We start from the raw sequence: 25,660 nt of genomic DNA, 5'->3' as shown, positions 1-25,660 counted from the left end.
TTTAATAAAAAAAATGAAAAAAAAAATTAATAAATGAAATTTTAAAAATGTCAAAAAAATTTTTTTTTTTTTTTTTCCAGTACCATAAAAGACATGCGCACGAGAGTGATAAACTAATAATCTTTTTTTTTGGGCCTAATAATAGAATAATCGACTCCTAGGGCCAAGCAGAAGCAACCCCGCAACCATGCAACTTCCTCATTGTGACCGTCACCACCACTACCGTTGGCTTCTATTAGTCGAACATTCTATTACATACAGTATTATTTGGTTTATCCTTATCCACTTGTAGACTACCAACATCACCATTGATTTGTGTAATTTATAATTTCAAGTTATGATTATGATATTCTTGTTTAAAAAATTTATTTCTAAACTGTCCTGACATTATCTTATTACATTTCTGTTATATTGTATATATTTTTTATTTTTGTACTGTGGACATTACGTTTTACAAGTCATTAAGCTTTTGCTGCACTTTTTTTTTATAAGAACCAGTAAAATTTTGCGTTGACAGAACCAGTAAAATTTTGCGTTGACAGAACCAGTAAAATTTTGCGTTGACAGAACCAGTAAAATTTTGCATTGACTCAGTGTTTTTATTTTTTGGCCGATTTCAGGCTCAAAATGTTCTTGTTTTGTTCTTATTTTAAACATTTTCAAACATAGAAAATTATTATTGTGCAGTAGCATACTACTGTACTGCTGTGTAGATAAAAATGGCCACAGAAAAAATGGCCCCGACAAAAAGGCTCCGGAAAATATGGCCCTGGGAAAAAAGACCCGGTAAAAATGGCCCCAAATGACAAGTACTGTTTTATACCTACTGTACTGTATTATAGAGGATATTACTTAATCACAACTACTGCACATAAGGTTTGGGTTTTTCTATATTTGGAAAAAAAAAAATAAACCCCTTGACATTTTACCTTGGCCTCAATTTGTTCTTAGTTTGCTCTTAATTTTAAAGTAATTTCAGCCTAGTGTTCTTATAAAATGTGTTCTTATAAAAAAAAAAGTGTATCATATTTCTGCTACATGATCAGAAAATTAAGGATAGAAAACAATGGATATTGCTTATATTCTCAACTGGCATCAAAGAATGAATTATATAATACAACATTTATATATTATAAAGGCTTTGAGAATAACACCACAAATCAATTCACAGAGTATCATGATTGGTAAATTCTGTCTATGAATTATCTTTCCTATGTGGATTCAGTAAGTTTAATGTGCAGGTTGGAATGCGAGACCAAGTTTAAGTTCAGATTTAAATTGCCAGTTTGACCACAGAGGTGACCCTGCTTGTCATAAGTAGTTGTAAAATATAAACAGAATTGATACTTTAGCTTGAAATTGAAAATCAATGGAGGTCAGAAGTTCAGATGATTTTCTTGCTAGCACAACAATTATTGAAGAATGAATGAAGGAGAATGATTTGTATTTAGTCAGGTTTCTAAGAAATGGATCGATTACAAACTGAATGTATGCTTACTTGGTGTATTCGTACATTTTCATTATAACTAAGTTAACTTTGTCTACTTTATTTGTAGAGTAAATCTATAGGCAAATTGAAACGTAATGCTTATATACATACTGTATTACTCATGCCACATATCCATAAAAAAATAACCGTGCTTTTTGAAAATAAGGTCAGTTTCAGTGAAAATTTTTAATAAAATTATGATCCATATTCTGTATACCAATGCTTTAACATGGTAAATTTTTGTGCAGTTAATTTAATTTTCAGTAATTTTCTGCATAATTTTCAATACATATTGCATGAATTGTTATTGTTCCACCCTTTGGTCAAGCTATAGAATCTCTTCAATTAATACAATGAGAGTGTGTTACAACAATTGTTTAGAAAACTATTACGACAACCTAGGTATTGTAGTCCAAGCGCACTTTTTGTAAGAATTTATGAGGAAGTCCATATAATTATTCACAAAGGAGTTTGAGAAGTCAAAAAGCCTTTATTGTAATTAATGAATATTTTGTTAAAGATTCCTGTTTAAATTCAGAAATTGGAGAGAGCGTATGTATGTTCCATAGCTCGAGAACAACTATCGCATTTTTCTCCCTTTCTTTTTCATTTTCTAGAGTTATATTATGAATGTATACGCCTTATATATTAATTTGAATTCCGAAATAAAAAGAAAAATAAAATAACTATGCTACTTCCATGATTTATACATCTGTGTAATAGAGGTTTTCATGTATGAAGCGTGCATCTAGCTATGACTACACTATTTGCATTGTTTTGCTTTAAAACAGTTATCAACTATATGAACATTGTTTCATCTAAAATGTGTGCTAATTTGTAGTATTCATGGCATAGGCCTACTGAATTTATGTATGGATTAAGTGCATGGGATTTTATTTAATACACTACTGTATGCATAGATACTATTTGTCATCATGTATGCAAATTATGTTGTACATGAATGCTATATTCATATGATATACTATAGTGTATACATGGGTAGATACATTGACACTAATGCATGTACCAGTACTGGGTATTCCATTTCTGTAGCACATGCTATGTAATGCATGGATAATATTTAATGGCATTAATTCATATTATACAAACATACACTACTCTGGGAATAAAAAGGTTTATAATGACAAATGAATACTGTTTCAAACACATGGAGATCATTAACCAGGGCGGAGTAATTACTTCCCTCACAACATTTTTCTAATGATATATTTTCATTTATATTGAAAAAGATGAAGAATTTAGAAAATTGCAATTTTTTTTTCACCAATCCTAAACGTTTCATCTACAGTTCGTAATGTTAGAAAAAAGAAAGCGAATCATATTTGAATAGGAACAATTAGATCTATAGAATTTGCTAGCCTCTACAAATCATCCCTAATGCAGGTGTTGTAAAAATTAGAAGACATTGATGTGCCTAAGGTGAGCCCTAGGGATGGCAAACAAACAGGTGCATTCAATGAAGAGGAGAATCTTAAAATTAGGATGGTTACCAAGAGACATGATCAGTGTGTCTGTACTCCTGATGACATCATTCACTCTTACTTCAACAAGGTAGACAGAACTGGAATTGCGTTTTGTTGAGCAAATTAAAGATGATAAATTCTACAGTTTCTGATTCCAAAATATTAAAATGTGTCTTTAAATTGGGAAAATATAATATATTTTAGTAATGTACAGTAATTTATTTACAGTATTCAGATTTGCTAACATTTAAATGCAAAATACAATATAAAGTATTAAGTAATATATAACAAATTTGCCAGTATTAATTAGTTGTAGGACCTATAATAATAATAATAATAATAATAATAATTTAAAAAAACATTTTGCTTCAGTTTTGCAATATACTTTTGCTATTTATGTGTTGAAATGTGAGTACAGAACCAAATCTTTTAATTTTCTCTCCAGAAATGGTTTCTTTTTCACCAGATATTTTGTTAGTAGTTTGACCCAGTATGATATTACATATCCACCCTAGTAGTCATATTACATTTACTTGTGACCTGTAGGGGTCAGTTAGCTCACTTTGCCACTTTAGAACTTCCCATGTACTGTAGGCTAAAAGTTAGCTTTTGTTGGTAAATCTGGTATAATTTTGAGTGGTTTTGTAGCTTTTTTGTGTGGGTAATATGATGGGATTGGAATTCAATTGCAGGGTGTATGCAATACCTGAAAGCTTCTTTTGAAAAAAAATAATTGGGATATTATTGCAATATCTGTAATTTTTAACAGGATTGTTATATTGTACCAGTTATATTGTTAGTACATAATGTATTTTTGTATTTTAAAGCTAAAAGTAGGTCTCCAAATTGTGAATAAGGGTAAATAACTGTTGCAATAAGACTTTCCAACCCCTCAAACTCCCCTTCCCAGTCTCAGTGTTTATCAATATACATTGTTATGAGATAATTAATTTTTATGTCTTTGACCACTGTTGTAACTAAAATACTTTCCTTAAAATCATATTACACTATATATCATATATTTCAACCATATGCTATTATACAAAACATACATGAAACTTCAGCCGCTAATACCTACTTTTTGTTTCGCATTGCTGATTCATTAATTCGAAAGTTTTTTTTGCTGAACTTATACTATGGGTGGTCTTCCAAATTCTAATATGAATGTGTACTCATGAAATACAACTGACTTAGTGTATGGCATGCCACTAAATCAAAATGGAGACTGGAAGTTCGGAGGTTAGACAACCAATATTTCTTATCCAATTCTATATATATAAATTACATATTTATAGCCAGCTTACTTGACATAGGTATAGATATTTTGTGGGTCACCTTGAATTATCATCTATATCACTGTGGAGACTGGAAGTTGAAAGGTTAGACTAGTAATATATCTTATATCTTGATTCTATTTATAAAAATTACAAAATTTAAATAGCCCACTTCCCTGGCATAGTTACAGACATTTTGTGTTATTGCTGAATTACCAGAACTACATATTCCTCTGATTCTCTTTGAATAAAACAAAACAATATTTATGTTTTTATTTATTTTTCATAACATCAGTTTCTTTTTTGAAAACAGTCTTTGTATTTCCATGTATTCGCTTGAGATGCCAGGTAAAAACTCAAAAATTGAGTTGAAATCACATACACCATATTTATTTACACTTTTTACTAAATAGTATTACTTTAAAAAATATTGTTATAAAATAAGTTATAATTACAGATACAGTTCAATTGATCAGTGGTCAATAAAATAGTATATATAATACTGATTTTTATTTTAAAATCCTGCTTTTTTATAGACTGATTTTGCTCTCTCATTTCCTATCCATATGTGTAATCTAATTTTATAATTTTACAAACATTTTAATTTAAAAAAATTTATATTAATAATAATTATATTTAATAATATAATATACAATCGTAACACAAATTTGAAATGCTAATAAACAATGAACATTTACAGGAAGTAGGAAGATGTCAAATGACTTGAGTCATAGAGCATGGAGTCAGTGAAGGATTGTGCCTCATGACTGGAGTAACATCCATCATGTCACGGAATGTCCGTGCACACCTGTGTTACTCAGAATTTATTCATTTGAAATCATAGATCTCATCTGTATTTATATCCTCCTAGAGACCATATACATTCAAATTCAAGAATGTCATTTAATGAATTATGAAAAAATATATCAGTTAGGCCAATTGTAAAGCCTGATTGTGAAAGATATAAAGATACTCTGCGAGAGGTTATTCTTAGTAAGACAAAAAAATTCAGACAGCATCGTAAAAAATACCAACATGGTGTTTTTTTGTTTCATTTCAAAATAATGAAAGTTAACCTTAAAATTGACTTTACAACAGAACACAGATGCATATAAAGTTTGAAAATTAAAAAAAAATTAATAATTATAATAATGTCGGAGATATTTTTTTCCCCAATACTACAATAATGTATTGAGTTTTATTACTGTATGAATAAATATAAATGCCCTTTTGAAGAAAGGTTGGAATAGGCAATTAGATAAACTCTGTATTGAGATTTAATTGGGTACTGTAATATAGGCATTTATTTGTATTTTGAAGAATGATATGAAGAATGAAGCAGTGGGTAAACTCTACAAAAACTGATTTGTACAGTCTCCTGTAGAGAATAAATTCTATATTGTTAGTCTCAAAAGTGCTGCTGTTATTTACTTTATATTGTTCTACAAAAACAAAAAGAATGGTTTAAAAAATAAACCGAAAGGTCCACTGATTAATCTCAGATAAGAAAGTATAATACATATGCCAAGTATTGAAATGCACGCCATCGTATTGGGATTCCCAACACAATGGCGTGCATTTCAATACTTGGAGTATGTATTATATTTCCTTGTGTGGTTTTAAAATGTAGCTGTTTATCTGCATTGGGTCATTTTGGTATTGTTTGGCCGTTCCAAGGCAAAACAATTGGATACGACTGTCTGTGTGTACTGTATTTGTGCGGATATGTGTGTAAATGTACCTGTATTGTATGAGATGTTTTTTGTATCTGTGTCAAGATCATATAAAGTAGAACATAATTGTTTATGTGTCTATCTGGTGTCTGTAGGGTATGTCTATGTATTTAAATGGATATATGTCGGCCTACATACTCATATTGAAAATATTGTGTTGAGGAAAAGATCGTGTTATCTGTATGCTGTATCTTTGTCTTCAGTACTCTTCTGTGGGTGTGTCCAGTTTTTGCTTATATTTTGCATTATTTAATGTACCTATAAAGCCTTTCAATATTCTATTGTATTTTAATTCTATTGTAAATTATGTTGGGAACAATCTGTAGTAAATTTTTAATGACGTGATTAAAAGGAGTCGCTGTTAATTAGGCTGGTGACATAGTGTGAAATTAGAGCCCTGATTCAGCGACATCTCAGCCACAAAGGTTAACACCATAAATTTCCCCTCTATAACAGCCAAATGCTTTATATGCACCTGACCAGAAGGAGGAAGTATAGAAGGTGGAAGCTAGCTCAGTTTTGCTTTATGCAGTGTTTGTGTATTTATTCACCTGCATTGGTAATTTGAAATTTTGTACAGCCAAGCTCAACATCACTGTCAGGCTCTGTTGAGTTTTTCCCAACCTGACAGATCTAGTTACTGTTAGTAATTGACATTGAAATTTCTTGTTCAACTTAACATGACAAATATTCTGTCTTTTCACAGGAAGTGCGATTAACTCTTTTACCAGATAGTGAAATCTAACGAACAGTGATACAACAAAAAAGCACCACAGAGTTATCTTGGTTTTTTTTTAACAATAATTCCCAGTGGGAAGCACTGGAATTTAAAAGATGGAATGATTTGGACTTCAGTAGCAAGCATGTTCTTCAGTAGAGAGGTTTCCTTTACTCTTCAATGGAAGATTTTTGATATCACAGATCCTGCTTCATAAACATTGACAGACTACAGACTGCAAAAGTCCTTGGATTTTTTCCTGATATACTGTAGTTGTGGGGCCACCATTGGCACTTGAAAAATTGTTTTTGTTCGCCAGAGATGAAACTGTTAAAGCCTACTATGGCGGTGAACTTTCTACAGGCATTTGTATTATTAACATTCTGTTATAATGTAGAGATTCATGCTGCAATCAATATCAGTAAGTATATTGAATTTTATATATATATATTTATTTTAAGAATGATAATTATATAATAAACATTGTAGTTTGAGATAGGTATATCTCTTTATAAACCATGTTTTAAAACTTAAATCCTGAAATCCTTAGGTCTTATACCTTTACTATAAGGACCTGAGTCTGTGGGGATTCTTTCTCTCTTTCCGGTCAATTTCTCTACAGCCCTGAGGTTTTTTGGATGTCTTCCCTCAGTCTACAAATTTGTCATTCGTCTCATTTCTTCTGTAGGCAGCCATGAGCCTTCTTTATGCTACTACTATGAGTTTTAAATGTTTCCCTAATATTATGGTAAAAGGTTTAACACAGCATATCACGTTTACAAGCAAGTCAGTTGTGAACTGTTGGCCTGCAGGTAAAATAGATACAGGTCATTTAGTGTGAGAAACAAAGGGAATTGGCCAGTAATTTTCAATTAAAACCTTCTATCATAGATTCAGACAGACGAATTAAAAGCTTGTGAATTGAAAAGAATTCAATTACCGCAGGTTAAAATCTAGCTAGTAATGTTTGCGAATGTTGCGTGATGCAGATGAAAGTAGTCCAGTGGGAGTATATACTAGATCCATGTTACCGTTGAGCCCTTATCTCCTCTGATTCTTATCACTAATTAAATATTAAGCTTTGATCATTTCGGCCGCTGTGTATGTAGCTTGACTGTTTTACAGATAAGTAAAATGGGACCTAACAGACAAAGGTACTGCAGTGCAATCACATTCTGCCGTAACTGTCAAATATCTGTCGGAAGTTTACCCTCACCTGTCATCGATGACTGTAATTGCCAGAGCATTTTAGCACCATTATGCTAACATTAATGTCATTAACTCTCCGATATTCTGTGTATATCAGAGTTAGCAAGCAATTAAGCAGATGTAAGGCTTTCAGCGCTTAGGTGGCGTTCTCTAACGGCCAGCGGTAACAAAGACCACGAAGAGTTATGAATCACCTATAATGCGTTTTGATGAGACGGCGCCGTGGCAATTGAAAACTAGCCATGACTTTATGGCTTAATTTACAGACATGGAGAAAGGAATGACCAAAGGGCAAGGGTAATTCTAGGTGGTAATGACCGCATCACCAATAAAAGGAAGAATATTCTATGGCTTGATTATATTGGATTAAACTGCTTTAATGCAAATATGTGTCTATTTGATGCTTAGTAGAGACTGTTATTGAGATGATGTAAGTGTAAGTTTATTGACCATGAGTGATGGTTATTCTGGTTGACAATGTACAGTAATCAAAAGCAGCATTAACTATAAAAGTTGATGTACAAGCAATGGTGATATTAGTGACAGTTAATTGAGATGTTATTGTGAAGATGGTCGAAAGTGATAATTTATCAACTGCGATTGTAGGCGACAACACCTAATGATACTAAACTTAGATTGTAGGCTAATGAAATTAGGACAATTTTCCAAAGTGTCAATGTACAATTGATAGTGAGAAAGGACAGATAATGAGTTGAGTTGAGATAATTATAACAATGAACGCTTATATTGAGCTAAGCTACTGTAATGACTTCATAATAATAATATTTGAATTTTTTATATATTTAATCAGATTTCAGCTTAAAATTAAGACAGGAAAAGAAAATATATTTCCACAGACTTTTTGCAACAGAAATCCTTAAATATAGGCCTACAGTAATCTCTCATAAAATATGAAAACCTTAAAAATTGAATTAAATAAAACATTGAATAGCTCGCTATGGTTAAATACCTTATTTCAAATTATTCTTAGATTGGAACAATTAAGTTTTCACTGAGTTAAAAATATTTTTTTTAATTCTTCAAATATCACCAGCCATTTTAAATCTAAATAATTATATAGATCTATATTATGTTATGTCTATTATTGGGAGGAAAAACTTTTCTCAATCTCGTTTTTAATTTATCGCTTATATTACACCACCTAAAAATGGAATATTTCTCAAGTTTATATTGAATAAAATCATCAAACATTTATTTCATCATGTCCATACACATAAACAGATATGAGGACCAGTCAGTCGATTTAATATTAAATTTTATTTCTCAAGTTTTGTGAAGGATTTATAAGAATACAGACAGCTAGTTGAAAATCTAAGTGGACCCAAAGATACTAGAAACACAAGATAGAGTTCTCCACAGAAAAAACTATTCCAAAGAAATGCATGGTGGGAATACAAACAATGGGGCGCCGCGTATGGCTGTGGCTAAAAAACTCTGCCACCGTTACACAACTGTGAAAACATAACCTCCTTTTGCGGAGGTTGAAATCGTTGCCATTATTCATAAGATACAAACAAGTAGGCATAAATAAATCAAAACAATAAAATGACAGAAAATATAAGCGCACAGTTGTATGACTGGACTCTGATTAGTGATAAAGTTTTCCTCCATTAGTGGAAAAAGAAGGGCGCTGTGTGCGTCTGGATATACTTAGCAACAGAAGGGCGCCCTATACGTCTGGACCAATTATAGAAAACTTGCATTATAAAAAGAGAAGGGCGCCTCGTACGTCTGGACCAATTTCCGCCTCATTTTTGCTATGCGAGTGCTCTATCTTGTATTTCTAGTATCTTTGGTGAACCTGGGTAATCGTGATTACAAATCACAATGGCAATCAACAGCACAATCAATCAAATAGTACAGTAAATGTCCAGGAAGTCTTGTCACAGGGGTCTCAGGTCTACCGGAAGTTGCAAGAGTCTCCCAGAAATCGTGACAGACTCCCGCATGCAAGCAAGAATCGCCCAGAAAATAACCCATCTCCCACAAATCCATAATGTAATAATTTGCATGTTTTTACTTCTTTATTATCAATTGTCTCACGTAAGTCAATGCCGATGGGTATCATCATGCATAGCAAAATAAAGTTAAAATGTTACGAAAGCTCATTAATCAGATCTCCCAGCCGGAAAAGATTTTTTTGTAACTTGGGAGCCTTGTCATCATATGATTGATAGTGATACAAAAGAGACATGTGATGGCAAATGCTGAAAGAGAAAGTAATGTAGATGATAAAATAAAGATAATATTTTTCATAAATTTTCACAAGGACAGTTAGCTTATTACAATTATTTCATGTACTCACTGTAGCTTACTGTAGCAAAGAAGACTAGGGCTCAAACACTTGAAATAGTAACTAAAACTATAGGATGAGAAAGTGGTAGACCAAAAAACAAAGGTAACATTGTGAAATTAAAGATTTTTCGATTTCGGTTAGATTTTTTATTTTTTGCATTAGGAATGAAAAAAAACATACATTATATTTTATTTTTTAGGTTTATTATCATTACAATCTCAGCTGTCAGTATACAAGACTAATGAATTGTTTTTTGTAAATAAATTTGTCATGCCAGTGGAAGTCAAAATGAGTAAAATAAATAAATTCTAAAATTGTTTTCAAACTAAAAACATCTACATTAATCTGTCTTAAAGATCTGCAGGTCTACAGTACTCAGGAAAAAACAAGAAATTTTATAATAGAGATGAGTTGAAAGGTACAGAGAGCTGAACAATGAATCTTAACCATGAAAACATTCTCCAAGCACACGAGCACAGATAAACAAAACTGACTCCCTTCCCCCTACATCCGCTGTTCAATATTGCAGATATTTTAAAAATACCTGGAAGCTACAGTATGACATAAAAACATCCTTTGATGAATGACTTCAAGAACCACATAATGATTGCATAGACGATACGGAATTAGTTAGCCGGAGGGTGAGAAACAGCCCTTTGTTCGGCGTCTACAATCATTATTATTACTCACGTTTGTGTCGCAATTGGAAAATTGAAATAAGACGTAGATTAATCCCACTTGATAAGCTCAGTCCCAACTTGTTAATGGCGACTGGAATGAAGGAATTCTTAGACTGTAGATTATCCATTACCACGGTATTAACGAGAATGATGCTACGAGACGGGCCTTTTAAAACCAATTTGATATTGCATTGAATCCTACATATTGCAAATTGTTTCAAACAAAATTATTTTAATAATTTCAAATCATGAAGAAGCTTATTAAATAGGTATACTTATCTTTTTTGTAATATATAAAACTCATTTCATTCTCGTCAAATATAGTAGCAAGTGAATCTCTACTTTAAGGAGTACTTTGTGATGTTCGAGAAGTAAAACCTGCCATATTCTGCGTTCGTTGATGATAGGCGATAAATCCATCTGTCTGCTCAATACCAGCGGCAGGCAGCGGATTTGTTGCACATGCCTCCCTTGTTTCACCAACCTTTAGTCTCGTAAGGCTTAGAGAGTGCTGTGGTTTTTGAATGTGCAGGAGACCATGGGCATACTACAATTCTTTATCAAACAATCCAATTATCAACACAATATTTATTTTTCCTTTTAAAAAAGGACAAAATATTCACCTTTCCTTACCATACTTCACAATATGCATACAACAAATATTATTTAAGATAATTTGATATTTATTTCAATCGTGATTCATGTAAATAAATTTTTATTCATTTGAGTTATTTCACTCCATACATAGTTATGATAGTGATGGTGGTAAATGGTATGGTTTTTTTAAATATAATAAATATAACAATATCAAATTTGTTCCAGTATACAAACATTTTTAGGCATGATAGGCTACATTTATCATTAATGTGCTTGTATAGCACTTTCCCTTGCAGTTACAAAGTGCATTTAGCCACTCTCCACAATAAAGCTCTTGCACTAGACACGATAACGACACGGCAACGACACATCATCGCGTCGTTTATATTCTTCAACACTGAGTGAATTTCATTGTGTCGTCGTCGTGTCGTAAATGTAGCTTAAGTTGGAAAATCACCAGAGCAGATCTTGCATTCAAACCAAACCCAAAGTGTGCAAACTTAAATAGAGAAATACAGTATTGTTTATAACACTTTAGATTACAGCACTTTACTAATGATAAATTATGAAATTATGAAGAGTGGAATGGTATTAAATGCAAGTGATATTAATTAGAGTGTAACCATTTGTAAAAAAAAATCATTGACCAGAAACATTTTATATATTAAAATACATAATTATTGCTAATTGAAATTTTGTTTTAAAAGCCAGGATTTGAAAGAAAAAATTGACATACAAATGAATATTCTAAAATATCGTAGGGATCTTTGAAAAATGGGATTGATTTTGGAATAATAAAATACTGGGGAAATATCCATTTTCTCACCAGTATCTTAATATTCTTTCAGAAAAGAAAAGATCGCTGAAAAGTTGATGTTTGAGTGGCCCTGAAAATTACAGTACCGGTACATGTTGTCAGTTTAAAAGATGATCGTTAATTTTATTGATCCAATTTTGACTTCAAGTGTGGGTGCCTTGTGCCTACTGTAATGTGTTGTATGATTTTATGGTGTCGACAAGTGACAAGTTTGAAATACTTCAATACAATTGATACTTATCATTTTATTGTTCTCAGGTGCTATATCCATCTATTCTACTTGGTGTATGTTGTCCATAGGAACTGGTAATTAGAATGGTATTTGATAACTTGACAAACTCTTCCGCTAAAAGGCACCAAGGGATTTTTAGATGGATTTAGTGAATTTACTATAGTAGTATGTGTCAGGAAATGTGGAAAGTTACAAACTGCCGCTTATTTCTGTTGAATCAAGAAATGATAAACATCCAACATTTTAGACACCATATTTATTCTGTATAAACACCAAGGATGAACCATGTCCACGTCCAAGTCAGAAGAAGACTTAATTGGGGTCCTTCTGTTGGTGATTGGGCAGTACACTGGGAGAAAATCCCCAAAGAGTGTATTGCATTTTTTAACATACACATGGGCCATATTGCACATGGGACTAACGTCTTAAAGGTCTCATCCAAAAAACAATGCAGCGATTGAAACTTGCATTTCAGCCCTCTAGCTAAAACACAAGGAGAGCGCCCTCTAGCTGAAACACAAGAAGAGCAGCGATGAAAATTGAGTTCAGTACACACAGTGGGTACAACCAGTTCAGCCGACTGAGCTATTAGTTGCTCTCTCTATCCTCCTTCATCCTTTTTTCGGCTACCTCTTTTTTATACACAAGATAAAACACTAGGAAAAGTGATATGGATCCATGTACAGTAGTCCCTAGTATTCAAGGCTAGTAGCAGCCTACAGTACATGTGAGTGGTGGCCCAAGTCTGCAAAGAACAAATATATAGAAAAACAGAAACCTTCAAAATACTGGAGTAGAGAACTTCTTAATTTGTGTTATTGAAATATATACTGACCACCAAAAAATATCTTTAAAACCTTATAAATTAAAATAAAATTATGAATTATTCATTCAGAAGAAGTACATATCGAGTTTCAGTAGGTCAAGGTTAGAAAAGAAACTATTAAATGATTTACTGACATTTATTACAAAAATCATTAAATTTGCTGGCAGAAATTTAGAGGTATTATGCAAAGATTGGAATGGTATTAATCAAATGCCCCTTAATTGGCGAGGAGCATTTTTCTTGTCCAAATTTTCAGTTGAAACTAGTAACTTAGCAAATCATTTATAAAAAATGTCTAGTTTATGTTAGATTTAGGTGGTAGTACATGCTTAAATTATACTGATTTAACTCGTAAATAACTGCATACTGTATAGTATAGTGTGTCTTCTATTAAGTGTTATACAGTACTCAATACAGTTTGAAATGACTTTCATCTTTATTATGATTAATATAGAATTTCATGTTTTTAATTCATTAAAATGCTTGTGTAATCTTTCGAAAGTCCATTTTATGAGATGGAAAGTTATCATCCTTTTACATGATATATATTTTTATGGAAATAAAAATAATTTTTTAACAAGATTGAAATTTGATTAATAAAGGGATTCCTGGTTTTTTATTTATTAAAAAGCATTGGTTATGTTTTTCAAGAGACAGCATAATCTTTTCATCATAATATTTTTGTGGAAATAAAATGTTTTTACAAAAAATTCTAATTTACTGAAAAGGTTCAAGTTTTTTGTTATTCATTAAAAGGCTTTGGTAATAGTCAATATGAGAATCTATCAATGTTTCATAATAAACAATTTCATAAATATAAAGACAAAATGTTTTAACATGATTGCAATATATGATAAGTGAAAAGTTTTCTGTGTTTTAATTCATTAAAAAACTTTGGTAATGCCAAGTCACTTTTTCATAATAAAATTCTTAGGAAAATTAAAAAGTTTTAGTAACATCGTTATGGAAATTTAAAAAAATGTTTTTGTCAGTACCACAATATGATTAATAAAATGTTTCCATTTTTTTTATTCATTAAAAAGCATTGGTAATATATTTCAAAAGGCCATTTCAAGAGATGACAAGTTGTTATTACTACATAATAAATAAAATTGCACTTAAATTATAGTACTAGGCGTATCCTGTCCGTGTTGTTCATCTTAATTATTATTGTTAGATATCATTTGACCTTGAAATGCCTTCCATTTCATATATTGCTGCTTGAGGCTAATTTTTATCATGCTTGTTTTCATACTCAATACAATTATCTAGGATGGAATCAAAAATGTTTTTCCTTCTAAGTATTGATTTCAGTGACAAATTTTCAGCGTTAACAAGATATTAAAAAAAATAAACCTACTTCATTTATCTCTGCAATATCCGCTTCAAAAAATATTGATTGGTTGTATTTGTATCTCCTGAAAATGAAATTTGAATTTGCAAGTAAAATTGGTAGGGTATAAAAAAATTTATGATAAATAATAATTATATAAGATATAAAAAATTTCCTGCAATTTTTGTGATGATAAAACTTCTAAACTTACTTTTTTAGATCAATAACTTAAAATTATTGCTTCCTCTGATCTATCAACTCAGACCCAGCCATGGTGGGTCTGAGGTGATGTGGACTGTCATGCATTCCCTACTGCCAAATCCTGCATCCACCCTAGTGCATAAATGGGAACATTTTAACTTTTACAATCCTGGATTTTTGGAAAAACAAACCTACTATATATCATTCAAAATCAGTCAGCTTAAAACCACAAACCAAAATTCAAATGATTGCAAGTGAAGTTATATTTATTGCTAAGAAAAATGATTGTAATATTTAAAGTTTGAATACAAACCCTGGAGAATCTAGACACTACATCCACCAAACCAGAACTTCATTGCATTATATTAATTTTATCCATATCTGAATTTTATACAGTTAGTATTCGTATATTTTTTATATAATTTCTTTACTGACACTAGTTTTCTGTTTATACCATATTGAGGACACATATACATAAAAATAACATATATATGCAGAGGATCTTTTAATATGTTTTAAGATTTGAGTTTTTATATTTGATTATCATTTTATTTGTTCTCAGATACTTGTCGTAATGCCCTTGGGATGATAACCAAAGAAATTACAGATGAGCAGCTGAGTGCCAGTAGTAGTCATAGCCCCCAACTCGGCCCTCAGTATGGAAGGTAGGTTCCAGGAAAGCCAATTAATACAGGGCCCCAAAGTTTTGGGGGAAGTCACTTCAGTCAAAGTTTCGGAGTATTTTTTGTTTAGCTTGATAATTTTATGTGCCTACCTTGGATGATTATGATTAAAAGTGTTCTCTGTATCAATTGTTTTTATATGTTAAACCCCAGTACGTAAAACGAACGCCATCTACAACGTTATGTGGTGAAGTATCCATAATGCTGCAAATGTCATCACAGCGCAATCCTCAAAACTTTCCAGTACCTATTACTACTCCTGGGTGGGGAGAGACATCATTGATAAAGTGCTCAAGGTTTAAGGCCTGAAACCCTCTACAACTTGCAGGGGCCCGAAGTTGGAAGTCAATTCCGGGAGATCGTCGGTGGGGGTCGAAGGGTAGGGGATTGAGTGGGGTGGGCAGACTTTCACAGATGGAGTGTCTAGACCACATCAGCTTGACCATGGTTAGACCTGAGGCAAGAAAATTTATGATTATAGCACCGGAAATGACCCTCTCAGACTTAAATTTGAATATTTATCCCACTATAGAAGAAAGCAAGTATTTATGTTAGAATTTTACTGATTGTAGTCATTTTTGTTGTTTTTTTTATTTGTATTAAAATTTTGTATTACATTTTACCGATTTTAATTTAAATTATAAAATTCTATGTAATAATTTGGATGAAAATGAAGTTTACCTATGGGGGTAGTTTCAATTTTGCAGTTGAATATTGAAAAGATTAAATTTCATTCAAGTTAATCTACATTTTTTTTAATATAAGACAAATCTCTACAAATTTATTTCATCAAATGGATTGAGGATAAAAGTCAATGACACACTTTAATTGAAAGTTAGATGACAATTTAATAATAGTGCTTATGAATATAAAATGTTTATAAATTATGTTAGTGAGCATTTTTAGCTTTTTTATCCATAGACTATGGTTCATATGGTTAGGATGTGTTGCTGCCTTATTATAGTCAAAGTAGCAGGCAGTGCCACTAGATACCCATTTTGGGTGGAGAGAAGCAATTAATATATTTATCTACTTACCTTGTAAGTACATAAACGAAGTGCACAGTTAGGTATTAAAACTCAGTTAGGAAATCAAACTGTTACCCCTGCACCAGACTGCTTCATTTTGTTATTGTTTTGGATCCAAGTTGGGCTATAAGAGGCCAAGATTTTTTTGTATTATACTTTCTTGGATTAACAAGTTACTACGCAAAATCAAAATATTAAAATTTATATTGAAATTACTATACAATACCTTTACAGATTACACTTAGACGAAGGCGAGGGTGCCTGGTGTATTAAAGATCTACTTACAATTGATCGGTACGAGTATATGCAGGTGGACTTTCGTGACTTAAAGGTGATCACAGGGATTGGCACACAGGGAAGATGGCACAATGGGGACGGTAATCAACATGCACGGTATTTCCGAGTGGAATACAGACGAGACAATGAAACGCAAAACTGGAGACAGTATGTTGGATATCCCACCAAAAGGGTAGGAAGATATTAGAGAGAATGGACTTAGAATCATTAGTTTATCACCTTCGCCCACATTTGTTTTTATAGTATTGAAAAAAAAAACATTTTGAAGAAAAACCCATTTTTTTTTTTCATTTATAGTAAACAGTTAGTATATGCTTGTATTATCTTAATCATGTATTTTTAATCATATTTGGATTTTATAAAACTGAAGCCTCCCACCCTCATCACTTTTCCACGCTAGATAGGATAAGCATTTTTTTTATTGGGCCTAAGTTATTCATTAATTTTGCCTTGTCTTTCTCTAAAGTAATTTTTTTTTTCTATTGTTTTGACCAAACCCTTTTCATTATTATTGAATAGTGACTAATTTTTACATTTTTTCTAGACTTTCAAAGTTCATTTTAATGTTTTGCCTATCCCTCAGCTAAGAATTTCAAATGTTTTTGTATTATACAGGTATTGTGGTAGTAAATAATGGCCTTTCATAAAGAATGATAACATTACTATTAATAAAATGATGCCATCAATATTATGATGTTTTTAGATGATGTCATTATGTTATGATTATGCCATTTACAAGTATGATGGTGTTATTATTTTTGTATCATATCCTTGAGGTATGTGAAATCATATTTTGATAACTTATTTTGACAAATTTTAATTTCTCTGAGTATTGGAATTCTAACACCAATAATTTAACAATTTTTGTAAGGCCAAGTTAATTGTTATTTTAACATCTGGGATTAAAAAAAATTTGGTGAGGTAATTACTATCCTATATACTAGTATTAAATAGGCTGGTAAAAATTGTGTCTTTGTACTGTCTGTCATTTATGTTTGCTAAGTTTTCTTAAGACTTTGACAATAATCATCATTTTTATTTTCCATGGAAAATGTTTTTTTTTTTTTTTAAATAAGTAATAGTAAATGTTTGCATGAGCCTTGAAAATTTGTTGATAATGATAATAATTTTATTTGGCCTAATCTTTATAGATATACTTTCTTCAAATGCTTGGTCTAGATTTATCAATGTCTTTACTCTGATTATTAATTTATTTATTCTTTCATAATTTATATTAATATTGAAAAAATTATTAAGGTTATTGAGTCAAACAAATGTCAAGGAAAATATGATCCCAATAATTAATTGATAGTTACAACTACCCTTGTAAAATGTGAACAAGTTGATTATTAAACCATTTCAAATATAGGTCAGAACAATTAAACAAAACACCGTTGAAGCTGGAATTGACATTTCCATGACTGGATATGGTAATTAGGGATCAAGGTATTGTCCAACAATATGCACGTTCAGACGAGTCAGAAGTTATTTCAACCTTACTACAGACGATTTACTCCTGAGCAGTCTCAGGAGTAAGTGTGCTCGGAGTAGGGCTGTGTAGACACACTTTTACTTCATAGCTCGCAAGTAAATGCGACCTATATTTTGACCTCAATTATTTTCAAAAGATAAATACCTACAAATGAGTGTCAAAATTACATTTCCTGTGATGTGTAAGCCTTTGTAGACACGATGTTTTCATAATTGTTTACAATTTCAAAACAATAACCGTTAAGAGACAGCGAAGTGGTGACTACCACTTCCGCAAAATTTGCATAGTTACTTCTAAGCTTTGAACTAGTTGTCCTGGGTAAACATCGTGTGGACTCTCGTAAAATTTTACGTTTGTCGTAACTTTACTTCAGACGGAAGGTCGTCTTAACATAACTATGTAATATCAGCGCATGAGGCTTCTACAATTTACAATATATTCAATGAGGAGTTTTTATATGTAAATTAATTCAGAGTCCATATTTATGCCTTTTAGAATGAAACATGCAGAGCTTTTCCATTCTGTGATTGGCTGTAAAATATGTTTTATTGATGTATAATTACACATACCATTACATAGAGATGGATTCTTCAAAGAGGTTTAATGGATTTATAATACTCAAATTAAAACATTTGAGAACTAATTAAGGATGAGATGGACATTTATGCTTTATTGCTGATGAGTAACCAAGTTATTTTTAACATTATGGTTAATATGGTAAAGAAGATTAAAATGATGTACGTTGCATGTTGGAAAGGTTATATAAATTATTGTACTGGAAATAGCAAGTGTAGTCTACATGTATGTACAGTTTGTGTATATAATAATAGCAATGATGAAGATGACGATGCCTAAACCATAAAAGCAGCATCAATCTAAAGCAACCCTATTCTGGGTTACTACAAGGCAAAACAAACATTAATAAACGAGATACATTAAGTATATACACCAGTTTGACTAGAAAAACTACCACTATAGGGACAATCAGAGACCTAGGCATTTCGCTTTACGTAGTTACCAGTTTTTATCTGTCCTCTGTGACTGGTGCACGACCTTGTTGTAGAGGCCTAGGCTAGTCTTTGAAAACAAAATCTTACTAATTAATATTATATTGTTTATTTATTGTTAATTAATGGCCTTCATACAGTGGCGTAACGCTGGGGCGGGGGGCCCCTCTGGCTTTCTGAGATTATGGGCCCTGTTTTTGGTATCGCCGATCGCCATTTCCATTGTGGACTTTTAGATTTGCTCGTTTTTAATCATGTTTGTCATTGTGTTTAACGATGAAATAAATGATGTCATATCATCATTGGCGGATCCAGGAATTTGAAATAGAGGGGCCCAGGGAGTCACTTTCACTGATGGAGGGTATATTCCACCTCAGGGCCCTACCATGTTTGGGGCTGATGTAAGAAGATGTATGATTGTAGCACCACTAGATGGCCGGAAATGACACTCACAGACTTGAAATTTGAATATAATTTTCTTTCTAGGCTATGTACAAAAAAAAAAGCTGTTGATCATCCCCTTCCTACTTAAAAATCACCTGACCATTTTTTAAAATTATTTTTGTTGCCAAAACTCACGAAAATATCATCTTTCTGCTCATAATTAAACTTCGGCTAGGCCTATGCTTTTTTTTTTTGGTACTATAAATATTTTTCCTTTCAATAATTTGTTCTTATAAATGCCAGCTGATCAAACGCTCAGCCACCATTTACATGAGGCCTTGCACTCCATGGGGATTCAAAAACTTGGCATGTATCAGTGGGTTGGTTTATTACTGATTAAAAAAAAAAACCTCCTTCTCTACTGATTGGCGATCAACAACTCTTTTTTTAACATGGCTGATCTCCATTTTTTTTGCCGAACTTGGGGTAGTTGTGCAGCGCTCATTTTAATCCGCCACTGAATATATTATGGTATGTCCTACAGTCGATGTCAGAGACATAATATGCTGTTACATCAAGAAGGTCCTTTTGGGTCAGGGTGCTAGATCGAGGACCGTATGAGTATGGGCCCTCCGCATGAGAGAGCGCATAGGTGTTACGCCACTGCCTTCATAATAATATTAACAATGTATAGAACTTGCTCCATCTATCTAAGCTCTTCTTTAAGACAAAAAAACTGTTGCCCATATATATTCATGATGTGCCTATATAATTATGGTAATAATGTGATGTCATCGTGACCATATTTAGACATGTCACATGTTTTTTTCATATCAAATATTATAGTCTCGACAAGTCTTATAAGGCGCAGCATACTGTGATATATTGTTTTAGCGCCTCTTACATTTTGTCTGCATATTTGTGTTCTGTGCCAGTTTGTTGATGTTTAAGTTTTGCCTTAAAATATAATTTGATTGCTAACACCTGCCATGTGTATATGTTGTGATATTTTCAATGTTTTCAACAAAGCAAGCAATACCGGTAAATAAAGTAATGTACAAATAATTTTTTTCTAGGCATATGAAAGCAATAGCAATGGATACCAAGCCAAAATAAGTCACTTGTCCCCACCCCTTGTCGCATATCAACTTCGAATGGTCCCTATTGCTGAGTCACCACGCCAAGTGTGTATGAGGGTGGAATTCTATGGTTGCTCATTTGAAGGTAAACGAAAGCCTGTTCTGGCAGTGGAATGACTAGAAAGGGCACCCTCTAAAAATATGCTTTTGTACAAAAAAAAATATGCACTGTACTATTATAGTAATGTTATAACATATTATATCTATTCTACATTGTGCTGTATGTGTGATTTGCAATTTCCTCGTTACATACAAATGGTTCTTTAATTTGGAAATCTTGTTCCAATTATGCCTAAATTAAATATATAAAATCACATTGCTATCTTGTAATTTGTTACAAATTGTGGTTTCATGTATGACTTGTTAGAGGAATCTGAAATTTAATGATGCAAACATTTTGTGACATATATAATGTGATATAATATCTATTGTCAATTATTTACAGATAACCTGGTATCATATCAGATGTACCAAGGCGAATATAAAGGTACATACAGCCTACGAGATGAATCTTACGATGGAATTAACACTAATGAGTATGTTCACAATGGGCTTGGCCAGTTAACTGACAGCATGTTGGGGGCCAATGACTTTCGACTCAGCCCCACCAACTATCCCCCGGCCTATGAATGGGTGGGCTGGAAAAATACAACCAATTTGGACCCAGAGATTATTTTTCAGTTTGGGACTATAAGAAATTTTTCAGAGGCCAGTTTCCATTTCAATAATTTCTATACCGAAGGTGTGAGCATTCCTACCAAGGTGAGGATCTATTTTGGTGTGGACGATGGTTATTATTACACACGTGATCTAGTAGAGGAGATTCCTGTTGATTTTGAGCACACTGACAAACGATGGATTACCATCAATTTACAGCACCGGATTGGTCGGTTTCTAAAGTGTAAGTTTTACCACGGCAACAGATGGCTGCTTCTTGATGAGGTATCTTTCATATCAGGTAGGTAAGGGTTTCTTTTCGCTTTGCATTTTGCAGTGAACATTTGGAAACACGAACCCTAAGGCTCGTTAAGAAGCGTGGAAAAAAATGTCTACTGTTACACATATTAATTGCTTTATCATCGCATTGGGAAGCAAAGAACTTTTTGAGTGTTCTACCGGGGAAAGTCAACAAAGGCAATTTTCAAATCCAATTTAAACGTGAGGAATATATTGATAGAGATGTCGGTATATTGACTCATAGTCACGTATCCATTTCCCAAAGTGGAAATCAAGATCTCATACGGATATCACCTCCGATCCCCAGATCACATGACCAGTGAAGCACTGGAGTATTAAATTACTACCATTACTTTCCAACGTTTGATATCGTTGTATTCATATCTTAATTCATTAAAATACTGTATATTGAAATTTACATACATAAACTTAGGGAAACAATGGAACACAACCATTTTCCTAAAGTAAATGTCAAGATCACATGGATCGATCACCTCCAATCCCAAGATCACATGACCAGTAAAAGAACTGAAGTAAATTTCTATAAATTCATGTAATAAAATTAAACATGTAAAATGCAAATTACAACAAAAGCACAATAGATAGATATATAATTTTAATATTGGACATATAAGAAGTTATATAAAACATTCTTAATATTGCGGTGAAAAAATGATTTTAGCATTTCAAATGTATACAATGTTATAGCTAATGGTTAACAGATCATGACAATAAAAAAAAATGGACAGAAGCAACATAGATTCTAACCTAGGGAATCTTCAATTTATTATGATACCAGATTAGCAATATTCTTCCATTAAGACAATATTACATGTTTTACCCATTATGTTCATTATTCCAATCATCATTATTTTTAATATAAATTTAAAATTGTTTTATCTTGTAAGATGTGTATACACTATGGACAAGTACATTAATAATTCTTGAGATGAGTGTTGTGTAATTCACTAATCATTTTTTTTTGTCACTTTTTTCTGCATGTTTTTTTTTATGGCTAAATTCTTGTGTACCACAGAGGAGTTTACCGGACCGATGCAAACAACCATCTTACCGTCACCCACTGCTCCCTCAAAGTCCACGATAGGTGACGGACAAATCGGTGATGAATCTACTTCTTCTTTCAAGACATTTTCACCCAAAATTCCAAATAATTTTACTAATAATCTTTCATTTTGTCATCAGCTTTGTTGGTTTTTTATGTTCATGCTAATTGCACTTTACTGCTTATTATTTGTTATTACTCTCTCTGCTTCATACAAAACAAATGTGAAGTTATTATACGATTACATAGTAAAAGCGAATGTAGAAATTTCAAAAGGGAAACAATTTGAAAAGAGTCTCCATTAGGCAAGACTTTTTTTATACATTGTTTTGTAAACTTGATGCCTGGCAATATTGACAATTTCAAATTTAAAAAAAATATATATTTTTGGCTTGGTGGTGCACCTGCCACTGAGAAGAAATAATGACGAATAAGCAAATTTCTAGTTTGAACTGCACAGATTAAACTAGATTAAACAGAATTGACCTTTTGTGTTTTTCATTTATATTTTGATATTTATAAATGAAAATAACAATTTTCCATTTTAATGTAAAGTTTTATTGTATTAAATTTCTTTATTAATATAAATTTTTATAATGATGACAATAATTATTTTCCATTTTAATGTAACTTTTTTTATATATTTTATTTCCACCCTCTGGTAATTGTAACATGCAATTTGGCCACTGGCCACAATCTGTTACAAATGAGGAATTTGAATTTTAAATACACATGCTTGTATCAAGGTCAGTCAATATAAACATACACACAATGCAAGCTTCGATTTATGTCGATTGACCTTCGACATAGGCATGCGCAGTTCCAACTACAAATTGGCTTATTCACATGAAATAAGCTATCGCCATGAAGTCTATCTTTATATTTCAACATCGCAATTTTTACATCCGTGTGACAGGATCTTGAGCCAGGGCATGAGGGCACCCTTTTTTACTTCTTACCTCACAAACTTACATTTATTAATTCTCTATTAAATTTTATTTTAATTATTCATCTGCTCAGATGCTTTTGGCAAGATTGTTTTGCTAAAATGAAAAAAAAAACAAAATTTAACTTTTGTTTCTTCTAGCCCTTCTGACAATCTGTAGAAATAATAGTTTGCTAAAAAAAGGTATAATTGTATAAAGTCTTGCCTTAATATGATATTAATTGTCGGCCAGTATTCTCAAATATTTTTTTAGAACTAAACCAATCCAAGGTATTTCACACTTGTATCTGACCAAAGAGAGAGAGCATAGCAAATGATGTATAAAGCAAATGGAAATGCACACTTTTACTGAAATTACTGTTGTTTTTTTTTTTTCTGGGCTAATTCAAAGAGAACTGACAGTTAAAATGCAATTTTACCCATCAAAACCAATCCATGGACTTCCTTTTGCTAAGCCCAGACTTAATCCTGCCATGAACTTCCAATTGCTAAACCTAGCCCTAGTCCTATAACATGAACTTCCTTATTGCTAAGCCTAGTCCATAATCTGTCCCCACAACACAAACTTCAACATGAACTTCCTTATTGCTAAGCCTAGTCCATAACCTGTCCCCACAACACAAACTTCCGTTAATACTAAGCCTTACCCCAGGCAGATAATGAGTCTTTGAAGAGGCATGTTTAAACTTATACAAACAAATGTATTGAGCTAAACCACTCAGAATAGCATTGTTTCTGAGAATATGAAATATTGTTACTGATTACAATTTTACAGATGATGACAGTTAATAAAAACACGCTCCTGTATCAAATTAAAAAAAAAAAAAAAAATACAATTTTAAAATAAATTTCAATATTAAAATTGCCTGTTATATATTTTTTAGTAAGTTATAGCTCTAAATTTAAATTCTATATAATATAAATAATTTAAAATTTAAATATATTTAAAATCTGAAACTTTTTAGATATAAAATAATTTTTTTCTCAGTACACAATTAAGAATGCATAAATACTGCTTTTTGTTTTATTATCCTTTTTATGTTAATATCAGATTAATTAAAGGATTTTATTTTTGTAGTAAAATTGTATCAATGGAATTGTTTTGATGCGTGTGTGGAATTTTTTTAACTTGACCTTTTAAATGAGCAATTTGATATTTTCAATTGTTTTTTAGTTTTTTTTAAATAAAAAAGATATTTTATATAAATATCCTTATTGGTTTGTTGCCTTGCAATTGTATGTAGTTCTCTTTGAATATGCAATTCCTAACCTGAAACCATTCTAATTTTCAACTCTCGATTTCATTTTAGGGCAGCAATTTTCTCTTTAATTTATTTACCTACTCCTCCTGTATCATGATCTTCATCTGTTGCATTATATTTCATCGTCATGTTTTTAAACCATTTGCATCAAAAGGCACAACCTACTGTAACCTCTCACCTTTGACACCATAGATTTTGACTGCTGTGAAGTGCATCCTGGGTAATTTCCACCAAGCAAATGCACCGCATCACCCACGTCACCCTGCTATAATCTATCCTACCATCAATACTCTTTTCTTTTCAAATAGAGAAATATTACCAAGGAAATATTGCACTTTATATTTTATATTGAAAAATGTTATATTATTCATTATGCCAAGGTGTTGCTTTAATAGTGCAATAATCTTTTTCAATATTATTTCACAAAATGTACAACTAACACTTATGTATTTCAGCTTTGTGTTTTCTTTAACTATTTGCATGGTATATATA

At 31.9% G+C, this 25,660-nt stretch overlaps 1 protein-coding gene across 5 annotated transcripts in view; it reads left to right on the top strand.

Moving 5' to 3' along the window:
- LOC117106538 (discoidin domain-containing receptor 2-like) overlaps window positions 1–25,660 on the top strand; it is an 88,764-nt gene that overhangs the window by 28,451 nt on the left and 34,653 nt on the right. For 4 of the 5 annotated variants that reach the window (XM_033247919.1, XM_033247920.1, XM_033247917.1 and 1 more), the window contains 6 exons: window positions 6,687–7,119; window positions 15,473–15,575; window positions 16,856–17,090; window positions 20,878–21,025; window positions 21,386–21,898; window positions 22,934–23,017. In XM_033247919.1, the coding sequence (XP_033103810.1) occupies window positions 7,020–7,119; window positions 15,473–15,575; window positions 16,856–17,090; window positions 20,878–21,025; window positions 21,386–21,898; window positions 22,934–23,017 (1,183 nt within the window). In that variant the 5' untranslated portion in view covers window positions 6,687–7,019. The remainder of the gene's footprint in view (window positions 1–6,686; window positions 7,120–15,472; window positions 15,576–16,855; window positions 17,091–20,877; window positions 21,026–21,385; window positions 21,899–22,933; window positions 23,018–25,660) is intronic. The other variant, XM_033247921.1, reaches the window with a different exon arrangement.

Source organism: Anneissia japonica, unplaced genomic scaffold (genome assembly GCF_011630105.1).
Source record: "Anneissia japonica isolate Jap-2015-1 unplaced genomic scaffold, ASM1163010v1 scaffold11799_len232112_cov184, whole genome shotgun sequence".
Classification (NCBI taxonomy): Eukaryota; Metazoa; Echinodermata; class Crinoidea; order Comatulida; family Comatulidae; genus Anneissia; species Anneissia japonica.
The sequence above is the reverse complement of the archived record's forward strand: the minus strand, read 5'-3'. Positions and strand labels throughout refer to the sequence as shown.